The sequence below is a fragment of the Crinia signifera genome, chromosome 4 (genome assembly GCF_055691185.1).
Source record: "Crinia signifera chromosome 4, ASM5569118v1, whole genome shotgun sequence".
In the NCBI taxonomy this organism is placed as follows: domain Eukaryota; kingdom Metazoa; phylum Chordata; class Amphibia; order Anura; family Myobatrachidae; genus Crinia; species Crinia signifera.
In genome coordinates this window covers 12,011,590-12,031,124 of record NC_139220.1, presented here as the reverse complement: position 1 = coordinate 12,031,124, position 19,535 = coordinate 12,011,590, and the positions used below count along the sequence as shown (strand labels likewise).

Below are 19,535 nucleotides of genomic sequence, written 5' to 3'. Positions count from 1 at the left end.
TCCCGCTGCCTGCTACATCCCTCTGTAATATCCTATGGCCTGCTACATTCCTCAGTAATATCCATCTGCCTGCTACATCCCTCAGTAATATCCCACCGCCTGCTACATCCCTTTGTAATATCCCACTGCATGCTACATACCTCTGTAATATCCTGCCGCCTGCTACATCCCTCTGTAACATCCCGCTGCCTGCTACATCCCTCTGTAATATCCCGCTGCCTGCAACATCCCTCTGTAATATCCCGCTGCCTGCTACATCCCTCTGTAATATCCTGCTGCCTGCTACATCCCTCTGTAATATCCTGCTGCCTGCTACATTCCTCTGTAATATCCTGCTACATCCCTGTGTTATATCCCACTGCCTGCTACATCCCTTTGTAATATCCTGCTGCCTTCTACATTCCTCAGTAATATCCCAGGGCCTGTTACATCCCTCTGTAATAGCCCACTGCCTGCTAGATTCCTCTGTAATAGCCGACTGCCTGCTACATCCCTCTGTAATATCCCACTGCCTGCTACATCTCTCTGTAATATCCTGCTGCCTGCTACATTCCTCAGTAATATCCCGCTGCCTGCTACATTCCTCTGTAATATCCTGCCGCCTGCTACATCCCTCTTTAATATCCCATTGCCTGCTACATCCCTCTGTAATATCCCATTGCCTGCTACATCCCTGTGTAATATCCCACTGCCTGCTACATCCCTCTTTAATATCCTACGGCCTGCTACATTCCTGTAATATCCCACTGCCTGCTAAATTCTTCTGTAATAGCCCACTGCCTGCTACATGATCATCCCTGTGTAATATCTCACTGCCTGCTACATCCCTCTGTTATATTCCGGCCGCCTGCTACATCTCTCTGTAATATCCTGCCGCCTGCTACGTCCCTCTGTAATATCCCACTGCCTGCTACATTCCTCAGTAATGTCCTGCTGCCTGCTACATCCCTCTGTAATACCCCATGGCCTGCTACATTCCTGTGTAATATTCCACTGCCTGCTGCATCCCTCTGTAATATCCCACGGCCTGCTATATCCCTCTGTAATATCCATCTGCCTGCTACATTCCTGTAATATCCCACTGCCTGCTACATCCCTAGTGTGAGCTGCTTGACCACACGTCCCATTGAGGCACCTGTTTTTTTTCCAGCTCAGGCTGGGAAATACTTTGGTTTCTTGACCTCTGTAATATCCTGCTGCCTGCTACATCCCTCTGTAATTACCTCTCCGCCTGCTACATCCCTCTGTAATATCCCACCTCCTGCTACATCCCTCTGTAATATCCCACCTCCTGCTACATTCCTCTGTAATATCCCGCTGCCTGCTACATCCCTCTGTAATTACCTCTCCGCCTGCTACATCACTTTGTAATATTCCACCTCCTGCTACATTCCTCTGTAATATCCGGCTGCCTGCTACATTCCTCTGTAATATCCGGCTGCCTGCTACATTCATCTGTAATATCCCGCTGCCTGCTACATCCCTCTGTAATATCCTGCTGCCTTCTACATCCCTCTGTAATATCCCGCTGCCTGCTACATCCCTCTGTAATATCCCGCTGCCTGCTACATCCCTCTGTAATATCCCGCTGCCTGCTACATCCCTCTGTAATATCCCGCTGCCTGCTACATCCCTCTGTAATATCCCGCTGCCTGCTACATCCCTCTGTAATTACCTCTCCGCCTGCTACATTACTCTGTAATATCCGGCTGCCTGCTACATCCCTCTGTAATATCTTGCTGCCTGCTACATCCCTCTGTAATACCCCGCTGCCTGCTACATCCCTCTGTAATATCCCGCTGCCTGCTACATCCCTCTGTAATATCCCGCTGCCTGCTACATCCCTCTGTAATACCCCGCTGCTTGCTACATCCCTCTGTAATACCCCACTGCCTGCTATATCCCTCTGTAATATCCCGCTGCCTGCTACATCCCTCTGTAATATCCTGCTGCCTGCTACATCCCTCTGTAATTACCTCTCCGCCTGCTACATCCCTCTGTAATATCCTGCCACCTACTACATCCCTCTGTAATATCCCGCTGCCTGCTACATCCCTCTGTAATATCCCGCTGCCTGCTACATCCCTCTGTAATTACCTCTCCGCCTGCTACATTCCTCTGTAATATCCCGCTGCCTGCTACATCCCTCTGTAATATCCCGCTGCCTGCTACATCCCTCTGTAATATCCTATGGCCTGCTACATTCCTCAGTAATATCCATCTGCCTGCTACATCCCTCAGTAATATCCCACCGCCTGCTACATCCCTTTGTAATATCCCACTGCATGCTACATACCTCTGTAATATCCTGCCGCCTGCTACATCCCTCTGTAACATCCCGCTGCCTGCTACATCCCTCTGTAATATCCCGCTGCCTGCAACATCCCTCTGTAATATCCCGCTGCCTGCTACATCCCTCTGTAATATCCTGCTGCCTGCTACATCCCTCTGTAATATCCTGCTGCCTGCTACATTCCTCTGTAATATCCTGCTACATCCCTGTGTTATATCCCACTGCCTGCTACATCCCTTTGTAATATCCTGCTGCCTTCTACATTCCTCAGTAATATCCCAGGGCCTGTTACATCCCTCTGTAATAGCCCACTGCCTGCTAGATTCCTCTGTAATAGCCGACTGCCTGCTACATCCCTCTGTAATATCCCACTGCCTGCTACATCTCTCTGTAATATCCTGCTGCCTGCTACATTCCTCAGTAATATCCCGCTGCCTGCTACATTCCTCTGTAATATCCTGCCGCCTGCTACATCCCTCTTTAATATCCCATTGCCTGCTACATCCCTCTGTAATATCCCATTGCCTGCTACATCCCTGTGTAATATCCCACTGCCTGCTACATCCCTCTTTAATATCCTACGGCCTGCTACATTCCTGTAATATCCCACTGCCTGCTAAATTCTTCTGTAATAGCCCACTGCCTGCTACATGATCATCCCTGTGTAATATCTCACTGCCTGCTACATCCCTCTGTTATATTCCGGCCGCCTGCTACATCTCTCTGTAATATCCTGCCGCCTGCTACGTCCCTCTGTAATATCCCACTGCCTGCTACATTCCTCAGTAATGTCCTGCTGCCTGCTACATCCCTCTGTAATACCCCATGGCCTGCTACATTCCTGTGTAATATTCCACTGCCTGCTGCATCCCTCTGTAATATCCCACGGCCTGCTATATCCCTCTGTAATATCCATCTGCCTGCTACATTCCTGTAATATCCCACTGCCTGCTACATCCCTAGTGTGAGCTGCTTGACCACACGTCCCATTGAGGCACCTGTTTTTTTTCCAGCTCAGGCTGGGAAATACTTTGGTTTCTTGACCTCTGTAATATCCTGCTGCCTGCTACATCCCTCTGTAATTACCTCTCCGCCTGCTACATCCCTCTGTAATATCCCACCTCCTGCTACATCCCTCTGTAATATCCCACCTCCTGCTACATTCCTCTGTAATATCCCGCTGCCTGCTACATCCCTCTGTAATTACCTCTCCGCCTGCTACATCACTTTGTAATATTCCACCTCCTGCTACATTCCTCTGTAATATCCGGCTGCCTGCTACATTCCTCTGTAATATCCGGCTGCCTGCTACATTCATCTGTAATATCCCGCTGCCTGCTACATCCCTCTGTAATATCCTGCTGCCTTCTACATCCCTCTGTAATATCCCGCTGCCTGCTACATCCCTCTGTAATATCCCGCTGCCTGCTACATCCCTCTGTAATATCCCGCTGCCTGCTACATCCCTCTGTAATATCCCGCTGCCTGCTACATCCCTCTGTAATATCCCGCTGCCTGCTACATCCCTCTGTAATTACCTCTCCGCCTGCTACATTACTCTGTAATATCCGGCTGCCTGCTACATCCCTCTGTAATATCTTGCTGCCTGCTACATCCCTCTGTAATACCCCGCTGCCTGCTACATCCCTCTGTAATATCCCGCTGCCTGCTACATCCCTCTGTAATATCCCGCTGCCTGCTACATCCCTCTGTAATACCCCGCTGCTTGCTACATCCCTCTGTAATACCCCACTGCCTGCTATATCCCTCTGTAATATCCCGCTGCCTGCTACATCCCTCTGTAATATCCTGCTGCCTGCTACATCCCTCTGTAATTACCTCTCCGCCTGCTACATCCCTCTGTAATATCCTGCCACCTACTACATCCCTCTGTAATATCCCGCTGCCTGCTACATCCCTCTGTAATATCCCGCTGCCTGCTACATCCCTCTGTAATTACCTCTCCGCCTGCTACATTCCTCTGTAATATCCCGCTGCCTGCTACATTCCTCTGTAATATCCCGCTGCCTGCTACATCCCTCTGTAATTACCTCTCTGCCTGCTACAGCCCTCTGTAATTACCTCTCCGCCTGCTACATCCCTCTGTAATTACCTCTCCGCCTGCTACATCCCTCTGTAATTTCCTCTCCGCCTGCTACATCCCTCTGTAATTACCTCTCCGCCTGCTACATCCCTCTGTAATTACCTCTCCGCCTGCTACATCACTCTCTAATATCCCTCATCCTGCTACATCCCTCTATATTTTTATCTTATTTCCTCCATTGTAGCTGTGGAGCACTTTCCACCGGCCCCACCTTGTCCGCTCTGCTCTAGAGAAGTCTCTTCAGTCTCTCCAGATGGACTATGTAGACCTGTGTATCATCCACCACCCACCATCCTTAAAGGTAACAATGTATGGTTGTTACATGATATGTGTTTTATATACCTGACGGTTTCCAAACGACTCCAATGGTGGTGGGTGGACTGCGCATGTTACAGAACAGCGCTTGTCACCGCCGCTGCTCAAACACCGCACCATGTATATCAATATGTATATATTCAAACCTTTTTCAACTCGTGGCACACCAAACAAGATTTTAAAGTTGCCAAGGCACACCATCAGACGGACCCCTACCCTCCACAGGTAAAAACACATTAGCCCCTATGGGGGGGAAAAATACAACAAACTTATTAATGTGGTTATTACATAGCAGTGCCCAAGTCACCAGGAATTAGCAGCAGGAGCAGCGGCGCCTCCAACTGGTCTTCATGGTGAGCACCTGCTCTCCACCAGGGGGAGACACTTCCACATGTAAAAGTGCGCCTTGTCCCGTGGAAACAGACCAGAGACAAAGAGCACAGTGGTACATTTATCAAAGCTTCTAAAAATAAAAAGAGACCGTGTTGCCCATAGCAACCAATGAGATTCTCTATTGCATGCTTGAAAATGATTGGCACAATCTGATTGGTTGCTATGGACAACATCACCTCATTTTTAGAAGCTTAAGTAAATTTATCTCTGAGTGTAAGGGGCCACAAGTAAAAGTAACGCGTTTCGCCGGGACTCTATAATGTTTCTGCTGAGATAGCGCTTAGATTTAAATAGGCAACTTAGTTTATATATAACAACCATTTTGCCAGAATCATGTCTGCGTCCTACCAATGGCCTCAGGTCGGACATCCCGATGTACCAGTGCAAAGCACGTGATGTCACCTAAGCGGATGTTTTTGGGTCGTACCAATGGCCTTAGGTCGGACGTCCCGGTGTACCAGTGCAAAGCACGTGATGTCACCTAAGCGGATGTTTTTGGGTCGTACCAATGGCCTTAGGTCGGACGTCCCGGTGTACCAGTGCAAAGCGCGTGATGTCACCTAAGCGGATGTTTTTGGGTCGTACCAATGGCCTCAGGTAAGACGTCCTGGTGTACCAGTGCAAAGCACGTGATGTCACCTGAGCCGATGTTTTTGGGTTGTACCAATGGCCTCAGGTCGGACGTCCCGGTGTACCAGTGCAAAGCACGTGATATCACCTAAGCGGATGTTTTTGGGTCGTACCAATGGCCTCAGGTCGGACGTCCCGGTGTACCAGTGCAAAGTGCGTCATGTCACCTAAACGGATGTTTTTGGGTGTGAATAGTAAGTGTTTACAGTACTGGGCGTGTGAACATTAATGTGAATATTGATCATTAAAATATCAATGGTCGTGTCTTGTTATTCAGCCAGGAGAAGATCTGTTCCCCACCGGTGACAACGGAGCCCTAGTTTTTGATTGTGTTGACCTTCGCCAGACCTGGGAGGTGAGTAGATAACTCGCTGTGTTACAACTCGCTGACAGCTGTGGCCGCCCGTGGTTACGCACCCTCCAACTATCTATCGTCTAGGCACATAACATACTCTGCACCGAGCACGTGTACATACATGATTATAGCGGTAATTAGCATTTCTAAGGCAGCGAGCTGATTCAGGTCTCCTTCCAACGTTCATGTGTCAGGTGAAGAAGGGGCTTATTCAGACCTGATCGCATGGCTGTGAATTCGCAGGCCGGGTGGATATTGATGGGCTGGGCGTGCATAAAGCTCATAGTACACATGCGCAAGCCCATCCTCCGATAATATCCAGCGTCTTTTTCTATCGCTGGCCGCACCCAAGTTGATTGACAGGAAGCCAGGTTTGCGGGTGGTATCTGGGAGTGTCACAGACGTGTCCAGGTGTGTGAGGGGAAGTCATGTGACATCAGCTCCGCCCCTAATCAGCCTGATTCTATCACAGCCGCTGAGTAAGTCCTGGGCTACGCACAGACTGCACACACTGGGGAATCATTACATGGAGAGCGGCTGTTATCTGGGAGTGTCAGGTAATACGCAGGCGTGGCCAGGTGTGTGAGGGGAAGTCATGTGATGTCAGCTCCGCCCCCGATCAGCCTGATTCTATCACAGCCGCTGAGTAAGTCCTGGGCTACACACACACTGCGCACACTGGGGAATCATTACATGGTGAGCGGCTGTTATCTGGGAGTGTCAGGTAATACGCAGGTGTGGCCAGGTGTGTGAGGGGAAGTCATGTGATGTCAGCTCCGCCCCTGATCAGCCTGATTCTATCACAGCCGCTGAGTAAGTCCTGGGCTACACACACACTGCACACACTGGGGAATCATTACATGGTGAGCGGCTGTTATCTGGGAGTGTCAGGTAATACGCAGGTGTGGCCAGGTGTGTGAGGGGAAGTCATGTGATGTCAGCTCCGCCCCCGATCAGCCTGATTCTATCACAGCCGCCGAATAAGTCCTGGGCTACGCACAGACTGCACACACTGGGGAATCATTACATGGTGAGCGGCTGTTATCTGGGAGTGTCAGGTAATACACAGGTGTGGCCAGGTGTGTGAGGGGAAGTCATGTGACATCAGCTCCGCCCCCGATCAGCCTGATTCTGTCACAGCCGCTGAGTAAGTCCTGGGCTACGCACACACTGCGCACACTGGGGAATCATTACATGGTGAGCGGCTGTTATCTGGGAGTGTCAGGTAATACGCAGGCGTGGCCAGGTGTGTGAGGGGAAGTCATGTGACGTCAGCTCCGCCGCCGATCAGCCTGATTCTATCACAGCCGCTGAGTAAGTCCTGGGCTACACACACACTGCACACACTGGGAAAATCAATCGATGATGATCGGCTTGCGAATGGATTTGGGCTATGATATTTTCGCAAGCTTTTTGCAGCCTTGGACAGGGCGGGATATCACTCTGGCTGGGCAGGAATTACCTGATTGCTAGGCTCAGCGATCAGGTCTAAATAACCTCCGAAAATCCATAAAGACAGGTTAGAGTAATCAGTGGTTACTGTACCCTAGGCAGAAGACCAGGGTGCCTAGTAGATGATTCATATAAGTCACCCATATGTTTTATTACTCAGAAAACGACGCAATTGAAATAAAGACTCGGACACAAATAACTGGACTCGTAGACAATAAATAATGACTCAGACAACTGTATAAATTGGAAAATAAAGCTCACAGCCAGAATTTATTAAATCGAATGGCTGGATTGAATTAATTAATCAAAAAGTGGCCAAGCAGCATGGCCCCTCGGCAATAGCTTATGAATAACTAAATAAATGGGCGTGGCCTCGACCACGCCCTGCGTGACCATTACTGAGTAGCTCCATTTCCCCTAAATTGGCCTAGCCTTTGCCCATCCCTCAGATGTTGACCTGGTCCCCCCCTAAGGTAGTGACCGACTCGCCACTGTCACAGGGAAATGCTAGTCAATTTCTGTCACGCTAATCTCTTTTAAACCGAGGAGCCATGCTCTCCGCCAAAACAAGGCCGCCAAAGAAGGCCGAAGTCCGCCACTTTAAACTAAACACCCTCCCCTATCCAGCACCCCCCAGCAAGGCTGTGACAAACAGCTTCATCCCCTCTCTATTCAAATGCACTCCATCTGCTCTATAGAGCTCCACGGCCTTTTATTCCTGGGTGCCTGATCACCACACCTCCAATGCTCCACATAAATTTGGACACTGCTGCATTAATCTTCCTCCTTACCCTGTCCAAAGCAGCTCCTCCTTGTGTCCCTCTCCATACCCTCCTCGGAATTATTTCCGACCAGCACAATCTCACGTCTGGCCATCTTTCTCTCATGCCCTGGAGGTCTTCTTTTATTGCTATAATCAATTCGACGCCCTTGCATGACCCTAAGTCATTGCCTCCGGCGTGAATAACTAGCACATCAGGAACACCCCATTTTTTCTCTGAGGCCAACAATAAGTCCCAAATCCTAAACCAGGAAAGACCCCTAATTCCTATCCATTTCACCTTACTATTACCTGACTTAATCTCATGCTTTCCTGCCCAATACACGTATGAATGTCCCACAATCCACACCCTACCCACCACATCAGCCGAACCTATAACAAAATTATATAAAATAGCATTAGAACTCATTCTTAATTTACTTATGCTAAAGCAACTAGCCAAGGAAAGGTAAACTCAGTTTTTTAGGCGACCCAGATGGATGTGAACAACACAAAACCTCAGATTTTAAGAGGAAAAAAGTGAAACGCCATCCAATCCCCCTTTATAAAAGGCAGGCGGCTTATGGCCCTGGGTTACCTAAAGAACAAACTCGCCAGGAGCGCACTCTTTATAACCTATCTTCCCTAATGTAAGACTTAAATGCAGTGGATTTCCAACGCCCTAAGCGCTTTATCGCCTCTTCTGAAACGCCTGCTGCTGCCGCGCAAGTAGCTGCACCTATCCTAAAAGAGTGTGACCCATAATCCCCTTCCGGCAAACCTAAAGCCACTAAACACTTATTAAGTACATTACAGAACTGAAATTTGGTCAGCGGCGTCCCGTCCCTATGTACCAACCACTGAGCTCCCCCAATCGGCCTAACCGACTCAAACTTCCTCGCCATTTCTACTGGGCATATCCCCTTCTTCTCTTCTGCCTTTAGAGAAATCCACCGCCCTCTTCCCAGCTGGTCTGTCTTTGACCTTTGAATCTTAACTAAAATAAGGTCTTCTTTTATTAAAACATTTTCCCTCAAGATTCCTGAAATCAAACACGCCTTACTCCTAGCAACTAACTCCCCTACTCTGAATGCCCCGAAAAAAGCTAAAACAAATGCTAAACTGAACAAGGCTACCTCGAATCCATCGAAAGCTATCCCTGATACTGCTTTAACTAACTCCTGAAGCAGACCCGGATCTATTGGCCTTCTCAAATCCCCTACCCCCTTTTGCTCCTTCGCCCAACCCTTCAATGCCCTGGACAAAATGAAAGATTTAGTTGGGTCCTTTAGGCCCTTTAGTTTTGAAAAATAAGCGATCCCTGCTAAAATACCTGACATTGCCGCTCTAGACCTTCCTTCCTCATGACATGACCAAACAAATTCCAACATGGCCTCCTCTTGACACTTACCCTCACCCAACCTTGCAGAAAAAACCGACCATTCGTTCCAAGCCGCTGAATACGTTCTCAGCGTACTTGGTGCCAATGCCTTCAGAGCTAAACCTTCGATGCCGGCTCTATGATCTGCCATAAATGAACAGGACAAATGACGCCCTCTGCATCTGCTGCTGGTGCCAACCCCCTAAATCTATCCCATTGAAATCTAGATAAAGCATCTGCAATCTCATTTCTCACCCCTGGAACATGCCTAGCAGTAAAGGAAATGTTTTCCTGCAAACAACGCAAAATGAGATGTCTAAGCAAGCGCATTACCTCCGGGCAAACTGACCTCTGGTTATTGATCGAGTGAACGACCCCTAAGTTGTCACACCAAAAGACAATACTATTATTTGAAATCTTCCCTGCCCACAATTCAACAGCCACAATAATCGGGAACAATTCCAAAAGTAATAAATTGCCCGTAAACCCCCTCAACCTCCACGAATCCGGCCACGGTTCTGCACACCAATGCCCCTTAAAATATGCACCGAATCCCTTAGCTCCTGATGCATCTGTAAACAACTGCAATTCTTCATTCTTCACCGGCCTCTGCCAAATCCTGACCCCATTAAAATTCTGCACAAAGCAAAGCCACACTCTCAAATCCTCTTTCAATTCCCCCGAAATTCTGACTAGATGATGGGGCTTTTTAGCCCCCACTGTGGCCCTTTCCAGTCTTCTACAAAAAACCCGCCCCATAGGAATAACCCTACAGGCAAAATTCATCAAACCTAACAATGACTGCAATTGCCTCAACGAGACCCTCTTAACCCCCAAAAATGACTCCAACTGCTCCTTCAACCTATCCACCTTGTCCCTTGGAAGCCTGCACATCCCCTTCCGCGTATCTATTTCAATACCTAAATAAGATATCTTTTCAGCTGGGCCTTCTGTTTTTTCACCCGCTATGGGCACGCCTAAAACCCTAAACAATGCCTTTGTTGAAAAAAGTAACTCTGCACACACCTCTGTACCAGCAGGACCTATTAGCAAAAAGTCATCAAGATAATGAGTCACTCCCTGCTGCTTACACCCCGCCTTAATGCACCACTGCAAGAAGGTGCTGAAACACTCAAAGAAAGAACAAGAGACTGAACAACCCATCGGTAAACATCTATCAATATAATACCTGCCCCCTAATTTAAAACCCATATACCTAAACGAATCTGGGTGTAATGGCAAGATCCTGAACGCGGACTCTATATCTATCTTAGCCATAAGGGCTCCCTGCCCATAGCTCCGCACTAGGACCAAAGCCTGATCAAATAATTCGTAGCTCACGCTACAAACCGTTTGATCTAACGCTTCGTTTACTGATCCCCCTTCCGGGTAAGATAGGTGTTGTATTAACCTATACTTCCCCGGTTCCCTCTTAGGAACCACCCCTAGCGGAGAAATGCATAGGCCCGCTATTGGTGGCTCCTCGAAAGGCCCTACCATCCTACCCAACTTAACTTCACCCTCTACCTTTTTCTCAACCACCTCTGGGAAATCTCTAGCCGACTTTAAATTCCTAGCTGCTGATGCCATCACCCTATCCACTATTGGTAAACGAAAACCTAATGAGAACCCATCTAATAAAAAGGCTGCCTCCTCCCTAAGAGGATAGAGCCTCAACCACTTCTCCAACTCCTTAATCCTAATTGGGGATTCCGCTTTGCCTAACGCTGGGCCTAGCCTCCCCTCTTCCCGCTGTCTGACCTCCCCTTGAACAGTCTTTTGCTGGATGACCCCCTCCGCAGAGTAAGCATACATGCCTGTATCTGCAGGCCGCTCCTCTGGCGCATTGTGTATTGTTAAATGCGTAGCACTTTCCTTTCCCTGGTAGATTGTACCCGGGTCTACCAAGAAAAGGCTGCTTCCTTACTGCACCTGACTCAAACACCCCCCTCGTCTGCTGGGTAACCTCCAGCCACACCTCCACGTCTTTGTACCCAAAACTATAAACCTTTAACCCATCCTGCTTTTTCCTAAACAGCTCGTCATACTGCCTCCATGCATTCAGCTTACCCGACACATACATGCTATGGATTAAATGAAAGTATTTAAACATGTTTAAATGTTCCGCAGGTCTAGACTCCGTGTAACATGCAGCAAATATATAAGCCCCCGCCAACCAGTTAGCGTATGATCTCCTGGCATCCTCCGCAGCCGGGCCCTTAGCCCTTGCTGCATCCAAAGCCTTCTTCGCCTCATGTGTTATGGAAAACATATCCACAAATCTTCCCCTCCTAATCTTGTCCCTGATTTTTGATCTCAAACCCCTCAAAATAGCTGTATTAGAGCAGTGAACCGCATCGCCTGAAGCATCTGGGCCTACCCTGGCTGCACTACTGGCCACACTCCTAGAACCTCCTGCCTCCTTCTTCTTTCCTCTAATCTTCTGCGCAAAATACTTCATAAGCTTACGCGGCCTACCATCCGAGCTGGATGAATCAGTAGAGCTGTCAGAATGAGAACCTGCTACATTTAGCTGCGCCGCTTGCGCACTCTCACCTGCTCCTGCTGACGAAGGCCCCGCCTGCTCTTCTGCAGCGACTGATGGTCCCGCGTCGCACGGTGCGCCCACCGCGACTTGACTCGCTGACTCCAAAGCCTCTGAGACACTACCCGGTCCTGCCGAAACAACCTGTAAAGGAATGCTGACAGGGGCAGTGTTAACCACATTCTCCCTCACCACACTTGACACCGGCACCTCCCCGCTCCCTGCCGCTCCCCCATTCTGCTCATTGCCCTGCACCACCTGCTGCTGCGCTGTTGCCGGACTAGGAGGCCTAGCTCCCATAGAATGCGATGGGGGAGGGGGTGGAAATTGATAAACTCCCTGCTGACCCCCCATGGGCACACCTTGCTGCCCGCTACCCCCATAAAACCCCACGGGTACCTGAGCATAGCCCGAATTCACCCATAGCTGCTGCCCTTGCATACTGGGGGCCCCGCCCCTCCATGCCTGACCCGGGGGCTGGTAAACTATCTGCTGCGGATTGCACCACTGGGGGCCACCCAACAACTGACCTTGTAAGCCCTGCTGGACCGTCGCCGTATTAAAATACGGGGACCAGCTCCCAAACTGAACAGGCTGCAATGCCGGCTGACTGATTGGAACCCCACTAAACCCCTGGGGCCCTGTGGGAGGAGCGACTGACAACGATCTCTGCCCTACTACCGGGGTAGACTGTTGCTGAGCAAATACAGTTAATGGGGAGGACCTAACCCTAACTATGGGTGAAAAAGTCCCCCTCCCCGAATGAGGAGACTGCCAGTCGCATACTCTGACCCCCGACTGGCTGCGCACAGGGGACAGGTTCACTGCTTGAACCTGCTGCTGCATATCTCCAGCCCCTGAGGCTGTGAGAATGCCCCTTGCTGCATTGAAGTCCACAGTGGACAAAATGTCCGCCGGAGATAAGGGGGCGGGGCTAACCGCCACCTCTGTACCCCCACTCACAGATACATCTCCCCTTAATTGCGGGCTCCCCTCCCTGCTGGGCGCCCTGCTGCCCTGCGCCCCCCTAGCCAGCCAGGCCTGTAAGCCAGACGGCGAGGGAGCCGCACCCAGCAACGCGGCAGGCGCGGCAGCCATTACCGCGTCATACCCTCCTGCCGAGCGAGCAGCTGCCCGCCCAGCCGATGCGCTGCGCCCACGCGCCCTCCCTCTAGCCCCCGCTGAGGTACTTACGGGGGCTGGGGCTGGACGCGAACCCCCCGCCGCTGCCGCCGCCATGCGCGCTCCCCTGGCCGCCTGAGATGACGCGGCTGCCAGTAACGGCCTTGCCGCCTCAGCCAGCCGCCGGGGAGGGGGAGCACTGCGACGAGGACGAGACATCACCCTACCTACAGAAAATTACACCCCTACACTATCCAACGCAAAACCGCGCAGCTATGAGGCCGCAAGGCGCCAACAGGCCGCACTGAGACAGCGCTCCCTGACAGAAAAAATTTTCAGAAATAATTGAGAAAGCTTGAAAACGAAGTTGTAAGAATATAGACAGACCAGGAAAGCGATAAAAGGTTGAATAGTAGAGAAATAATAAGTTAAATAAGCACTTAGCCTTATCAGACCCCAGGGAACAGCAGTCTCCAGGAATCCGAAAATTCAGCAAGAGGAATAATTTACCTCAGCCAGCTCTTAAATAAACTCCTAAACCCCTCCCCCTGCTCTGCTATCACTGGCTGGCTGCTCTACCTCCAACCAATAACTATCCTTGACTGAAACACCAATAAACTATCAGCTAACTAATTCTTCATACAAAAACAGGGTGCTTATCTAATCTCAAGCTTAGGTAAGCATTCGATTCTATTAAACACAGTTATAGGTAACATCATTCAAGTTAATCAATGTCACTTGCAAACTCCTCCTCTTTGGTCCCCAGCATCACCTGGCCGCCCCTATCTTCCGCTCATGTCCCTAAACGCCTTCAGTAACAAATTCATTTTATTTAATGTACACGGTTTAAAATACTCTCATACTTCCTATAACAGGAGCAAATGGCTTCATGATTAAGGTGTCTGACTGCAGTATGGTAGGTCATGGGTTCGATTCCTTGGTATGCCAATGATTTAAAATGTGTACTTTAAATAAAGGAGGATGTGTGATTTAAAAGAAAAGATAATGTAACTAAATGACAAAGAGCTCTCAAATGAAGTCTGTAAATGATGGTATAAGAGAGGTCCTGTAGGTCTTGCAGGGGACATGTACCGATTACTTGATCTGGACCCGTGAAGCATTGTGTAATATTACACTTTGGCCCAGCTGTGCTGTAGGGGCCCCTCTATGGCTGCGTTATGTCAGCGCTAGGATCAGGACCTGTGTTTGTAATTAGTTTATCAGATTTTCTGGACAGCGGGTGATCCAGCTGCAGCCGTTCCATCGCTCCTGAGACCTCTCTTGTTGTTTCTGATCCAGGCCCTGGAGCAGTGCAAAGACGCCGGGCTGGTGAGGTCTATTGGAGTGTCCAACTTTAACCGCAAAGGGCTGGAGCTCATCCTAAATAAGCCGGGACTGAAATACAAGCCGGTCTGCAATCAGGTAGCAAAGTAGGATGTTTATAGAGTGCGTTTAACTAGAGATAGAGGGGCTTATTATTTCTACTTCTCATCTCCTGCATGTCCGTGTATCCACAGTTCTGATGTGTGAGGGGACTGCTCAATAGGTAGCATCTGATCGTTATCAGCAGCACAGAGTATGTCAGGAGATGAGGATATGTCAGTGAGGACAGGGCTGCATGTGACAGGGGCAGTGACATGATGTGAGGAGGGGAATGGAGGCAGCAGGATGCCACAGACTGAGAGTTATATAGTGGGAGGAGCAGGGTCCCCAGCAGCACAGAGTATATCAGGAGATGAGTGATTTGTCAGTGTATAGTATAAAAGTATATATAAAAAAATTTCATTTTGCCCAGAATCAATAACACATGCAATACATGTAGATAACAGAAGGTGTAGGGGTGCAGCACAATGCACCCACTGACCTATATAAGATAGGGCAGCAAATAAATGCCTGGGATGAAGAGTTTACAATCTAAATAGGTAATAGAAGATACCTAAGAAAAGAAAACGACATAAAGACCAAGTGATTCTGGTTCTGGCATTGTTATTGCAGGTGGAATGTCACCCGTACCTGACTGAGGATGAGCTGCTGGACTTCTGTAAATCTGAGGAGATCGTTCTTGTCTGTTACGGGGTGATGGGATCACCGGCACCTGCAGCATGGTGAGAGACAGGGCAGCCATCAGGGAAGGGGGGGGGGGGGTTGTCAGGACTGCAGTGCTGGGCCCAGGCAATAAGGGGGCCCAACACTGGAGCCTATCAGGATAATTTGTCACAAAGGTCACATTTCCCATGGAGCAATGCAGAGGTAGAGTCGTGCTGCCAGGTCTTACCAGGTCTCACCAGACATGCCTGGGGCTCAAGAAGGAGAAGGGGCCCTGATATAGACATATTATATGCAATACCCATACCTGATCTCTGCTGGTGCAGACCGTGCAGCTATATCTAGCTGCCCTGTACTTGTCCTCCATTGTATTCATCTGTAGAGGCCGCCATATACTGTGCTACTTTGTCCCTATATCACACAATTCCGATGGATCGGGTCGAGAAATTGGGCGTAATCGGCCCAAATCGCATGATATCTGATCCGGTACATGGTCCAGTGCGCATCGGATCAGAGTCGGAGGTCAGACCTGCTGCCCGGCTGACCACCGACTTGGCCCCTCTCCCAGCGGTGGGGAATGGGATTACATGCGATACGTCACATGCAGATGGACCACATGCGATGTATCACATGCGATTCTGCCGCTCTGTAATTGGACTTCCATGCCAGTGCTAGTTGCAGGGTTGCAGCACAGTCCAAAATTCAAATAGGGGAGCTCCACCAACTGCCACCCCAACCACCACAGTCTGGGACTGTCTGGTGGGTGTGGCTCCCGTATTTGAATTTTGAACAGTGGTGCAGCCCCGCATCTGCAACTGCTACTGGCAGGGAAGTCCAGGAGCAGAGCATTGTGTCCCTCCTGGAATGGGTCATGTTGGGAGGTATCGGAGATACTGCATTGTGTACCTTATATGAAGCCGCTTCCTTGCTCACCTAACGTTCACCTTTGTTTCCTGCCTGCAGGGCGGACCTGAGCTGTCCGAGCCTACTGGCAGATCCCGTCATTATATCCATCGGTGAGAAGTACAAGAAGAGTCCTGCACAGGTGGCTATCCGCTACACCATCCAGAGGGGCTGTGCGGCCATAGTGAAGAGTTTCAGCCCTGTCCGTATCCTGCAGAACATACAGGTAGCACAACGCGCCTAAAGGTCTAACAGAATCAGACTACGTATAGCATCCAGTAACACAATGTACAGTGTGATGTAATGGAGAAGATTATAATATTACCCATAGTCCCAACCTGCTTACCTGTACCACAACTGGCAGCCCCAGGCTGGACGTCCCAATGTGGGCATCTTGCTTGAACTCAAACCCTTTCCTGGTTTTCAGATGGCACCGGGGTTTTGTATTGGGGTGATTGGTCATCTTTTGACCGTGCCAACCTTTTCACATGTCAACCTTTTTCACGCTGAACGTTTTGGTCTCGACCTTTGACCTTTTGACCCGGTCGACCTTTTGTGGAGTCTAGATCGGGGAATTGCACCGATACTAATATTATTTATTTTTCCAGGTTATAATTTATAATGAATTAAAATAAATATCTGAACAGCATTGCGCAAATGTCACTTACGTACATAAATACACCCGGTAGACTAAACATAACTACAATCATATATCATTTTTATAATATTGTGCGGGCAATGTTACTCCATAAATCCTGCCAAATATGCCTTTAAGAATAACAAAAGCCCCTTTTCCCGGCTAGCTGTGACCCATAACGCTGTGATTGGCTGGCTGACAATCCGCTCCCCGGGGATTGGAAGACTGGAGAGCACTGAGTAAATAAAGCGATCAGTCACATGTTGCCATGGTGACCGTTTCCCTTACACTCACCTTTGATTCTGCATTAAATGCATCCAGATGAGAGTAAGTGGTCACATGGCGACATTGTTATGAGCTGGGTAAGGTACCACATTGCTGGGGATGTGTAATTAGAGTTGGCTAACGTCTTCCAGGATAAATGCTATTTTGGATACAATGTTACGGAGATGAGGTCAGTCCCCTGAGAAGGAATTAAGTGTACGTTTCGTTGGAAATTACTTCCAGCCGTGTACATAACACAGACCCAAAATAAGGGAGCGGGAACAAACTACGGGGACCCTCCGCTCAATGAGTCCGGGGAGATCTACGAAGGCCTCTAAAAGGGAAAATTGTACATGTTGCCGATAGCAACCAAACAGAGGTAAGAGGTTAGAGCAGCATTAGGAAATACGATTAAATTAATAACAGCCATCGGAAATTGTGGGGTCAGGAGCGGCGCTTCTGGCGGCTGCAGCGCTGTCGCGCTACGCTACATTGCTTCATGGGAAATGGGAACTTTGTTTATGACAAATTATAATTGATACACTCCAACCCCATTTATATCTGGGACCAGGACTAGATCCCAGCATCCCCCCCTGAAGGCGGCCCTGGCTACACCACACGTACGCTGTGAAAGTCAGCGCCATTAAATATGAAACATCGCTAATCACAAAACTTAACTTATTTGGGTCTGGTTCCTTTGATCCATAGGAATTCTAATCCTCCAAGCAGCGTAATGGGAATGACAAAGGGGAGGGGCTTTGACAACTCCACTGCTTATGCAGCAGGCAAACAGTAGCATTGGGGTGAGATATGAAATCATAATGCACAGACCCATAGGCAGTGACAGGTATCCTGTTATAATCCCACATTTATTCCAGTTAAACATTTTAAATTCATATTAACACCTTCTGTATAGAGGAAAGTTGACACCATAATAAACTACAATGAGAAGTGCGGTGAGTCTGCGAATATGGGCCTGTTATAGTTGTTTATGCTAATCTTCTCTTTGAATCAGTCTGATTGTGAATAAGGAACTAAAGCAGGGCCGAAACTAGGTGTTTCGGCGCCCGGGTCGGCAGTCATTTGGACGCCCCCCCCCCCCCCAAAAAAAAAATTACTGCCTTGGGGTCAGGCAGCGGGGGTCCGGGGACTGGAGAAGGTTAACTCCGGCTCCTAGCGCTGCCGGGCGGTGGGCGGGAGGAAGATTTTGAAAAGACTTGCCGGACGCTGATTGGCTGAATTCAGCCAATCAGCGTCCGGCAAGTCTTTTCAAAATCATCAGCGCTTCCCGCCGCCAGGCAAATAGCGAGTGGCTGTGTATGTGAAAGCTGCCGCTACACCAGTCCCTGGACCCCCGCTGCCAACATACCTGTGTGTAGCGTCCAGGGGTCCAGGGACTGGTGTAGCGGCAGCCTTCACTCACTCCGTCTCCTAGCGCTATCTGCCTGGCGGCGGGAAGCGCTGATGACTTTGAAAAGACTTGCCGGACGCTGATTGGCTGAATTCAGCCAATCAGCGTCCGGCAAGTCTTTTCAAAACCTGCCTCCCGCCCACCGTCCGGCAGCGCTAGGAGCCGGAGTTAACCCACCAGTCCCCGGGACCCCGCTAGGACCTGGCGTTATCCCACCAGTCCCCGGACCCCCGCTGCTCATCCCAGGGACCACGCTGCCGGGACACCAAACTAGCGCCCCCACCCTCCAGCGCCCGGTGCGCGTGACCCCCTAGCCCCCCCCTAGTTACGGCCCTGACTAAAGACATCAACACTGTAACCTATATACTTGTGGCCACACCACGGAATGTGACATCCTTCCAGCTATAGACTTATGGCGGCGTGACACTGCAGGAAGAATTTACGTACCGTTTTTTCTTATCATTTCTTACCAGGTTTTCAACTTCAATCTGAGCCCCGAAGAGATGAAAGCCATTGACAATCTCAACAAAAACTTTCGCTACTACAAATATGTCATGTAAGTAGTGCCGGGCGGCGAAACACGTGTCAACAAAGCAGAGCGCTTGTTGTCTTCGCTAGTTATGCAATTTATGCTCCGACCTACAGCCCAGTGGGCACTGAGAGGCCCACATTATCCCAATTTGGTTTAGATGTGTCAGAGAGTTCCCCAAATCAAGGGGGCCAGGGCGTATTTTTTTTTTTTTTTAGCCACTGGTCACAAGATGGCACCTGACTACAGCAATCCAGTTATGCTGCTACTCCATTACCACTTGTGTCAACATTTCTACGGCCTCATGATTGAAAAATTGCCCATTTGGGTGCCGAAACAACATGTTGCTAATTATGGCCATTATTGTAGGCGGGTTTAGCCGCTTGAGCAGCTAG

General features: G+C 49.4%; 1 protein-coding gene across 2 annotated transcripts in view; it reads left to right on the top strand.

Moving 5' to 3' along the window:
* The window catches only part of LOC146073712 (aldo-keto reductase family 1 member C3-like), a 51,277-nt gene that overhangs the window by 27,553 nt on the left and 4,189 nt on the right, over positions 1-19,535 (top strand). For both annotated transcript variants that reach the window (XM_083181109.1, XM_083181108.1), the window contains exons 4-9: positions 4,582-4,698; positions 6,013-6,090; positions 14,650-14,772; positions 15,346-15,455; positions 16,360-16,525; positions 19,085-19,167. In XM_083181109.1, coding sequence (XP_083037235.1) covers positions 4,582-4,698; positions 6,013-6,090; positions 14,650-14,772; positions 15,346-15,455; positions 16,360-16,525; positions 19,085-19,167 — 677 coding nt within the window. The remainder of the gene's footprint in view (positions 1-4,581; positions 4,699-6,012; positions 6,091-14,649; positions 14,773-15,345; positions 15,456-16,359; positions 16,526-19,084; positions 19,168-19,535) is intronic.